The sequence below is a fragment of the Leptonychotes weddellii genome, chromosome 3, assembly GCF_054177405.1.
Source record: "Leptonychotes weddellii isolate Sample4059 chromosome 3, ASM5417740v2, whole genome shotgun sequence".
NCBI classification, from domain to species: domain Eukaryota; kingdom Metazoa; phylum Chordata; class Mammalia; order Carnivora; family Phocidae; genus Leptonychotes; species Leptonychotes weddellii.
Genome location: NC_138371.1, coordinates 85,595,372 through 85,605,317, shown reverse-complemented (window position 1 = coordinate 85,605,317; position 9,946 = coordinate 85,595,372). Strand labels below are relative to the sequence as shown.

The 9,946-nt window shown below is 37.6% G+C and overlaps 2 protein-coding genes across 5 annotated transcripts in view; one reads left to right on the top strand and one right to left on the bottom strand.

The window, feature by feature from the left end:
* Window positions 1-9,946, top strand: part of UBXN4 (UBX domain protein 4) — a 58,833-nt gene that overhangs the window by 10,413 nt on the left and 38,474 nt on the right. For all 4 annotated transcript variants that reach the window (XM_081814559.1, XM_081814562.1, XM_081814560.1 and 1 more), the window contains exons 3-5: window positions 1,458-1,486; window positions 1,994-2,112; window positions 2,745-2,919. In XM_081814559.1, coding sequence (XP_081670685.1) covers window positions 1,458-1,486; window positions 1,994-2,112; window positions 2,745-2,919 — 323 coding nt within the window. The remainder of the gene's footprint in view (window positions 1-1,457; window positions 1,487-1,993; window positions 2,113-2,744; window positions 2,920-9,946) is intronic.
* LOC145720727 (transcription elongation factor A protein-like 1) lies at window positions 5,407-6,757 on the bottom strand. The gene is made up of 2 exons (XM_081815274.1): window positions 6,722-6,757; window positions 5,407-6,215 (listed from the first exon to the last, which is right to left on the bottom strand). The coding sequence occupies exons 1-2, from the start codon at window positions 6,755-6,757 to the stop codon at window positions 5,712-5,714; spliced, it is 540 nt and encodes a 179-aa protein (XP_081671400.1). The 3' UTR covers window positions 5,407-5,711.

Here is a 9,946-nt window from a genome sequence, read left to right as displayed (position 1 = left end):
TTTTTTTTAAAGATTTTATTTATTTATTTGAGACAGAGAGAATGAGAAAGAGAGAGCACATGAGAGGGGGGAGGGTCAGAGGCAGAAGCAGGCTCCCTGCCGAGCAGGGAGCCCGATGCGGGACTCGATCCAGGGACTCCAGGATCATGACCTGAGCCGAAGGCAGTCGCTTAACCAACTGAGCCACCCAGGCGCCCTGTATCTAGCATTTTTAAAAACAAATTTTATTTTTTTCTTTTTTAAAAACAAATTTCTAAAAGCAGTTGCAGGGATACCTGTGTATAGGATGGTTGCTGTTTGTTTCATTATGGACTGCCTGCTGATAGAATCTAATGTGTCTTAAATGATGAAAGTAAATTTTATATATTATGTAATTATGAAATTATCTAATGTTTTAGTAACATTCTAGTGTGTATTTATTTATAGAGATAGCCTGTGTTGAAAATAGACTGGTAGGAAATACATCAGAAGTTTACATTGGTGGGGCACCTGCCTCAGTGGCTCAGTGGGTTAAGGGTCCCACTCTTGATTTCGGCTCAGATCATGATCTCAGGGTCCTGGGATACAGCCCTGTGTTGGGCTCTGTGCTCAGCAGGGAGTCTACTTGAAGATTCTCTCTCTCCTCTCCTGTTGCCCCTCCCTCCCCCAAAACAAATAAATCTTTAAAAAAAGTTTACTTTGGTTAGTTTTGGGAAGGTAGGACTCTTTGTAATTTTTTTCTTTATACTTTCCCATTCTATTTTCAGATGTTTTTATGATCATGGTTTATATTCAGAAAATGAAACAAATTTCTAATTCTTGGAAACAGTAATTTGATTCTTGGTATTATTGACCCACAGTGATTAGTATCTCTTACTTGTATCATAATGTAAAGTCCCACCTATCCCTGTCCCTAACCACCCAGTTCCCTTCTCTGCAGTAACCAAATCTATTTTCCTCCCCTTTCTTACATTCTTGTTTATTTTCCTCCCCTTTTTTACAAAAGTGGTAGCATTTTGATACACTTTTTTGTATCTTTTTAATGATTGCTTAGTTTTTACTGGTGGATATTTAGGTTGTTTTGAATCATTTCTTACTACAAAGTACTGTATTATCTTTTGCACAAGTAAGTTATAAGCATTAATAGCCTCTTGTTACAAGTTAAGATATTGTATTGAGGTATACTTGCTGCTGAGGAAGCAACATGGCAGATACCTGCTTGATTTTTAGTCCCCAGATCCAGCCACGAGTTTGTGGGTTGCAAGAGCAAGTAGCTCTTTAATCCGAAAATTATAAAACAAACCAGAAAAGGTCTCTAAAATAAGAATTGCACTTTTCTCCTCCCACCTGATGACTGTGAAAGGAACTAGTACTTTCAGAAAAATCATTTTAATTGGTTCAGCACATTTTTATAAAAACAACGGAGTATTTGGAAAAGGCATGCATCTAGTGATTTTCTGTTTGATTTTGTTTTACAGTGAAGCCTGCCTACAATTTTCACAAATCTGTATCCTTTCAATAAAGAATTGGTTTGATACATATTTTGCTTGAGGATTTGCCTTTCTTTTGGTTAATTCATGACATTTTGAAATTATTCATTTTTATTTAGGAACTCTTGCATTCTTGTTTATTGAAAATTTATGTTACTAAGTGTCCTTTGAGATAATACATTGTAGCAAAGGGGATCATAGAGAGTTTTTTTATTGTCAATATCTGGAAAGCAGTATAGAGCAGTTTGGTTGGAATGTTAAGGGGCAAGATAGATGTAAAAGTGACAATAGAGGGGAATGTAGTGGATGTTCTCCACTCAGTTATACAATACAAATAAAACATAAATCAGTTTATCTATCACATGCATGACAAGCATAATGATAAGGTAGTTGAAATTATTTGGTAAACATGTTAGCTGATAACATTGTGAAATTAACAAAGATTTGTTCTTTTTTATCAGTAATATTTCATAAAATTATGCCCTTGTTCTTCATGAATCGTTAGACTTAATTAAATTGTACAGATCCCGTAGTGTGTGTTCCATCCAGTTTCTTTATTGGAGACAGTGGAATTCCCTTGGAAGTAATAGCAGGAAGTGTTTCTGCAGATGAACTTGTTACCAGAATTCACAAAGTCCGGCAGGTGAGAAGGAACAGAATTTCTTTATTATAAACATGGGAAAATGGTATGTCAGAAACTTGACATTGGAATATTTTTGGTACTGCTCTGTATAATCAGGAACCTGCCATGCCATTAAACTTTTAAAAGGTAGTAAATACTATTTTCCTGGATTGGTTTTGAAAATAGCATTGTGAAGTTGTAAGTACCTGAACCTAATGAGTGACTTCTTACTCTCCCTTCTTTCCTCCCTCACGTAACTACTAATACACATCACTATTCCTTTGTTGCGAGAGAGAGGTTGCACATTAAGTTCCCAAACTGTATTGCTTGACACATTTTAAGGAATTTAGTCAATTTCTCATTCGTGTCCTCTTTGGGCAAATGGCTAAGATAGCTTCAAACTTTTTTCCTAGAATTCTAATTTGAAGGAAAATCATTGTGCTTTGAAAATCTTTTTATGTTCTTGTCACATTGTAGTTGAATTCCATAGTGTGATTATACCATGTGTAGGATTACACAGTTTAGATTCATGTACTTAGAAGGTTTAGTACTTTTCCCTCCTGTAGAGACAATTGACTTATATTTTGGCCTCATCTGCCAGGTAGGTTTAGATTCTTACCTGTTCATTAAATTCCAATGTGTTTTCTCCCTAGATGCACTCATTAAAAGGTGAAACATTGGTGGCAAATGGCAGCCAGTCAGAAAGTTCAGTCTCTACTCCACCCACCTCATGTGAACCTAACAACACTTCTGAAAACTCTCAGTCCAGAAATGTGGAGCTTTGTGAGACACCACCCACTTCTGATAGAAAGTCAGATTCTGCAACAGGTAATTTTTAGTGTACCCTTTTGGGTATAGGTAGAAGTACACCATCACTTTGTTTTAAAGGCCAGGGATTAATATCCTTAAAAATAGCATGTTTCTCAACTCTGTCATACTCATTTAACTTAAAATTTAAAGGTTGTCTTAAATACAGGCGTTGGTCATATAGTGGCAGAAGAGAATAAAGTCAGTGAATATGCTTTTCAAATCCAAATAGGCAACAGTCCAGAATAGTTGATTTGTAATTTCTTTTACTGTGCTGTAGTTCAGGGACTGTCATTATGACACTTAACAATTTTATATATATCTTTCCAGCCAGAGGATCTTGAAAGGTCCAAATGAACTAATGTATTTGGAATTGTTTTTATAACCTGTAAGATACCATACACATTTAAAAAATAGTATTTGCATTTTTAGAAATTAGAATTAAAAGATAAAATTGTGGAAATAAAAGATGTGACTGCAGAGGGGTTGATAGAAAAGGCAAAAGAGAAAATTTATATATTAGGGATTGTGTTCAGAGTTGCTTGGTGTAATATATCTTTGTATTGGGCAACATAGAGTTAGATAAATCAAGAAGTTAGTAGATTAGCATCCTAAAAGATAATCCTACTCTAGCATCCCAGATAGATAATTATCAAACCTCTGTTTACTGACAGGAAGCTCATTACCTTGCAAGAAAGCCCACTGTCAAAGTCCTAGTTTTTAGAAAAATTCTTCTTTATATTGAGATGAAATTTGATGCCCTGTAATTTCTCATTAACTTTAGTGCTACTTAAGAAGTTACACGTAACAGGTTTTGAATATTTGAAGAATAGCTGTCATGTCCCCTCTCAGTAGTCTCATTTTGAGGTTTACATCTGCAGATCATTCAAATTCTGGATGCATACAGAACGAGGGGATGCTATAGTGAATGTAGCCCATTTAACTGTACAGCAGGATACTTAATCTTTTACGTTTACCTGGATATTTATCATTGCCAAATTCTTCATTCCCTTTTGAGTATGTTTTCCTCTGGTATCATTTTCTTTCAGCGTGAAAATTTTCCCTTAGCATTTCTTTTCTTTCTTTTTTTTTTTTTTTTAAGATTTATTTATGTATTTGAGAGAGAGAAGGCATGCGCAAGGGGAGGGAGGGGGAGGAGGGGAGAATTTTCAAGCAGACTCCCTGCTGAGCAAGGAGCCCAGTGCAGGGCTGTATCTCATGACCCATGAGAATTTGACCTGAGCTGAAACCAAGAGTCGGACATATAACTGACTTAGCCACCCAGGTGCCCCTTGCTTAGTATTTCTGATTATACAGGTCTTTCGGTGAAATACTTCTCTTTGTCTCTGAAAAATGATTTTATCTTCATTCTAGAGGGGTATTTTTACCGGATACAAGATTGGGGGTTTACAGTTATTTTTTTCAACCCTTTAAGGATCTTCTGGTCTCCATAGTTTTCTGATGAGAACTTTCTGTTGGTAGCAGTGTTTCCCCATATATGGAATATATTGCTTTTCTCTCTGCTTTCAGGATTTTCTCTTTCTTTGGTTTTCAGCAGTTTGACCATATTATGCCTAGATGGGCTTTTCTTTGTGTTTATCCTGCTTGGGGTTTGCTGAGCTTCTTAAATCTGAAAATGTATGACTTTTACTAAATTTGGGGAATTTGGAGCCATTATTTATTTAACTATTTTTCTCTTAGCTTGCTAGAAATAATTACATGTATGCTAGGCTTCTTTGATATTATCCCACAGGTTCACTTTTTCTTTTTTTCCTCTTCTTTAGATTGGATAATCTTGTTCATCTATAAGTTCACTGACTTTTCTTTATCATCTCTTTCTGCTCTGCTCTTAAGCCCATCTAGTGAATTGTTATTTTATTTTTATTCTAAGATTTTTTTTTTTAAGATTTTATTTATTTATTTGACAGAGAGAGACACAGCGAAAGAGGGAACACAAGCGGGGAGCGGGAGAGGGAGAAGCAGGCTTTCCGCTGAGCAGGGAGCCCGATGTGGGGCTCGATCCCAGGACCCTGGGATCATGACCTAAGCTGAAGGCAGACACTTAACGACTGAGCCACCCAGGCACCCCTAAGATTTTTATTTTTAAGTAATCTCTTTGTCCAATGTGGGACTCAGACTTAAAACCCTGAGATCAAGAGTCATATTCTCTACTAACTGAGTTAGCCAGGTGCCCCTAGTGGATTTTTATTTTAGATAAAATTTGGTAACATATTTATACTTTTTTTAAGTTGACCTTTTCTTAATAGACTTTTTTTTTTTTTACTTTTAAGTTCTGAGAAGTATTTATTAAGTGCCACATTGTCTTTATAAGCTGATTGACAGCTTTTAAAGTTTTTCCATTATATATTTTTGCAACAAAAGTAAAATGTTCGTCTTGACAAATGAGAAGTTCCGATGAAGCAAAAATTAAAAACAAACCAGAACACCTGTTACCTCAGATAGCCACTGTTAAGCCATTTAAGTATATACTTTAAGTTTTTTCTTTGCATATTAATATAAAATATACATTTTTTACAAAAATGGGATACAACATATACTTTTTGAAAATTTTCTTTCACTTCACGATATATAATGTACATCTTTTCATGCAAATGGGTGAGACCCATGATTGGAAAAGGGAAACTTCCAGCTTGTGGGTGGGGAAAACCCAATTTTATGCCAGTTACAAGTGAAACACCTAGAATAAAACCACGCGAAAAGTTATGATTGAGATGGGGAAAGGTATATGAGAAGATACAACCTTCAGGTGGCAATACTTATATCAGGCAAAACAGAATTAAAGGCCGAACACATTAAATAGGATGAGGACGATTCCGTCTCGCCTTCCAGTGCATAACCATCAATTTGTTGTGTACTCTTTTCATTTCTTCCATCTCCTCTGCTACCTTTATCATCTCCTCATTGCTTAAATTTCTGCCGTGTATGTCCCCTCTAAATTGCGGGCGAGAGCGAGCTAGCCTCTCTTTAAAGCTTCCTTCTTGTAGCTTATGTTTTCCCACTCCACAAGGAGGCTGCTCCATGGGAGGGCGCTCTTCAAAAAGGTCCCTTCCAGAAAGGTGCTCCTGAGGAGGGTGCTCCTCGGATACCAGCATCTCGGGAAGGAGCTCCTCGGGAAAGAACTCCTCCTCTGAGGACTGCTCCTTGGAAGATGGTTCCTCTGGAGACTGCTTTTTGGGAGAGTGCTCCACAGGAGGCTGCTCCTCATCCATCTTGGGTGCACCCTGTGGCTGTTCTTCATTTTCTTTGCAGGATTTTTCCGTGTTCAGGACGGTCTGGACCTCTCCTGGCGGTTTGCTCTAGGAGTCCTCGAGGCGCACTGCTGTGACCTGCAGATCTGCAGACTTCCTTCTCCTCTTCCCCTCGACCAAAGGGCAGGAGGCAGACGGTGTCTGGACAGGCAAAAAGGACCAGGAGAGAGGGACTCGGGCAGACATAGGCTCCTGGTCACGTGAGGGCTGCCCGTCACCGCCAAGCTCAGATCCTGTTACCTTCTTAATAGAGTTTTAAAATATTTTTTATTTTTATTTTTATTAGAGAGAGAACTCGTACAAGTGGGGGAGGAGAAGGAGAGAGAGAATATTAAGCAGGCTCCATGCTCAGTGCAGAGCCCAATGTGGGGCTCGATCTCATGACCCTGAGATCATGACCTGAGCCGAAATCAAGAATCAGTCACTTAACCGACTGAGCCACCCTATAGACTTTTTTTTAGAGCAGTTCTAGGTTTACAACAAAATTAAGAGGAAGGTACAGATTTCCTATATACCTTCTGCCCCACTATCTACATTTTTCACGGAAGTGGTACATTTGTTACAACTAATGAATCCACATTTGACACCATTGTAATCAGGCAGAGTCCATAGTTTACATTAGAGTTTTCTCTTGGTGTTCTACATTCTATGAGTTTGGACAAATGTATAATATAGAACAAAGTATTTTTACTGCCCTGAAGGTCCTCTGTGCTCTCCCTGTTCATCCTTACTGATCTTTAGTTTTGCCTTTTCCAAAATGTCATATAGTAGTGTTTTCAAATTGGCTTCTTTCACTTAGTAATATGCATTTAAGCTTCCCTCGTGTCTTTTCATCACTTGATAGCTCATTTCTTTTTAGAGCTGAATAATATTCCATTATCTAGATGTACCACAGTTTATTAATCCATTCACCTACTGAAGGGACATCTTGGTTTCTTCCAAGTTTTAGCAATTATGAATAAAGCTGCTGTAAGCATCTGTGTGCAGGTTTCTGTGTGAATATAAGTTTTTTTACTTTCTTTGGGTAAATACCAAGGTCATGATTGCTGGATTGTGTGCTAAGAATATGTTTAGTTTTGTAAGAAGCCATCAAGCTGTCTTCCAAAGTGGCTGTACCATTTTGCAGGTAAAATGATTCTAGATTTTCTTATTCTTCCTTCCATCTCTTCCTCCTCTTTTAACTTTTTATTTTGAAATAGTTTGACTTACAGAAAGTTACAGTAGTTATACTTGGTCCCTGAGTACCATTTACCAACATTTTATTCAATTTATCTTTTAATTCATTTCATTTTTCTTTACCTCATTGAGTTATAATGGCTCTAGCTCATCTCAGGATTGCCGTTTTTTTTGTCTTTTCCCCTGATAATGAGTCACATTTTCCTTTTGGATCTTGTGTCAAGAAATTTTGGATTGTATCTTGTACATTGTTGTAGACACTGTGGATTCTGTTATATTCCTACAAACCGTGTTGATGCTTTTGTTTCAGTAGGCACTTAACTTTAACTCAAACTCTGCCTTACCTGAAGTGTGAGTAGAAGCTCTAATCTCAGTTCTTTGTAGCTTTTTTTTTCTTACTTCGTTATGGAAAATTTCAGACTTCTAGAAAAGTAGAGAAAACAGTGTAAGAAATCCCATGAACTCACTGCCTGTCTTCAACTCCTGCCTACTCATGGCTGGTATTGTTTCATTGGAGCTCCCTACTCCTCTTCTCCTTCTCACTTATTATTTAGAACAAATCTCAGGCATTATATCATTTCATTTTTAAAATATTAGTATGTAAAAGATGAGAACTTTATCTATCTATCTATCTGTCTATCTATCATCTATAGTAGGCTCCATGCCCAGTGTGAAGCCCAGCTTGGGGCTTGAACTCATGACCCTGAGATCAAGACCTGAGCTGAGATCAAGAGTCAGTCACTTAACTGACTGAGCCATGCAGGCGCCCCTAAAAGATGAGAACTTTAAAAAAATAACCACAGGGCACCTGGGTGGCTCAGTCGTTAAGTGTCTGCCTTCGGCTCAGGTCATGATCCCAGGGTTCTGGGATCGAGCCCCGCATCGGGCTCCCTGCTCTGTGGGAGGCCTGCTTCTCCCTCTCCCTCTCCACCTGCTTGTGTTCCCTCTCTTGCTGTGTCTCTTTCTGTCAAATAAATAAATAAAATATTAAAAATAAATAACCACAAATTGGTATCCCTTATGAAACCTAGAAAATTGAACAGTAATTCCTTTTTATCATTAATTATCTAGGTAGTATTTATATTACATTAAATTTTTGTTTGTTTGGAGTCAGTCCAGTATATTGTTATTGCTTGATGAGTCTTCCTTTTTCTTTTTTTTTTTTTTTTGTCTTATTTTTCATTTCATAAACAGTTTACCATTCTCACTGTTTTTTTTCTGTAACTTCCCACAGTCTGGATTTTGCTGCATTCTTTTTTTTTTTTTTTAAGTTTTTATTTTAATCACCCAGTGCTCATCACAAATGCACTCCTTAATCCCTGTCACCTATTTCATCCATCCCCCCACCCGTCCACCTCCCCTGTGGTAACCATCAGTTCTCTGTAGTTAAGAGTCTGTTTCTTGGTTTGTGTCTCTCTCTTTTTTCTCACTTTGCTCATTTGTTTTGTTTCTTAAATTCCCCATATGAGTGAAATCATTGGTATTTGTCTTTCTCTGACTGACTTATTGCACTTAGCATTATACTCTGTAGCTCTATCCATGCAGTTGCAAATAGCAAGATTCCATTCTTTTTTATGGCTGAATAATATTCCTCTGTGTGTGTGTGTGTGTGTGTGTGTGTGTGTGTGTGTACCACATCTTCTTTATCTGTTCATCAAGTGGACTTTGGGCTACTTCCATAATTTGGCTGTTGTAAATAATGCTGCTATAAATATAGGGTTGCATGTATGACTTTGAATTAGTGTTTTTATGTTCTTTGAGTAAATACCTAGTGGTGCAATTGCTGGGTCATAGGATAGTTCTATTTTTAACTATTTGAAAAACCTCTATACTGTTTTCCAGAGTGGCTGCACCAGTTTGCATTCCCATCAATAGTACAAGAGGGTTTCCTTTCTCCACATTCTCTTCAACACTTCTTTTTGATTTTAACCATTCTGATAGGTGTGAGGTGATATCACACTGTAGTTTTGATTTACATTTCCCTGATAGGTGATGATGAGCATCTTTTCATGTATGTGTTGACCATTTGGATGTCTTCTTTGGAGAAATGTCTGTTCATATCTTTGCCCATTTTTAAGTTGGATTATTTATTTTTGGGGTGTTGAGGTTTAGTTTTAGATTTTTTTTTTAAGATTTCTATATATTTTAGAGAGTGCACATGTGAGTGGGGTGAGGGGCGGAGGGGGGAGGGAGAGGGACAAGCAGACTCCCCGCTGAGCACAGAGCCTGATGCAGGGTTGAACCCCATGACCCTGAGACCATGACCCAAGCTGAAATCAAGAGTTGGATGCCCAACCAACTGAGCCACCCAGGCACCCCTAAGGTTTTATTTTTAAGTAATCTCCGTAACCAGTGTAGGGCACAAACTCACAACCCCAGGATTAAGAGTAGCGTGCTCCATTGAATGAGCCAGCCAGTTGCCCCATGGGTGTTGAATTTTTGTTAAGTACTTTATATATTTTGGTTACAAACCCTTTATCAGATACGTCATTTGCAAGTATCTTCTTCCATTCCAGAGATTGCCTTTTAGTTTTGTTGATTGTTTACTTTGCTATACAGAGTAGTCCCAATAGTTTTTGCTTTTGTTTCTCTTGCCTCAGGAC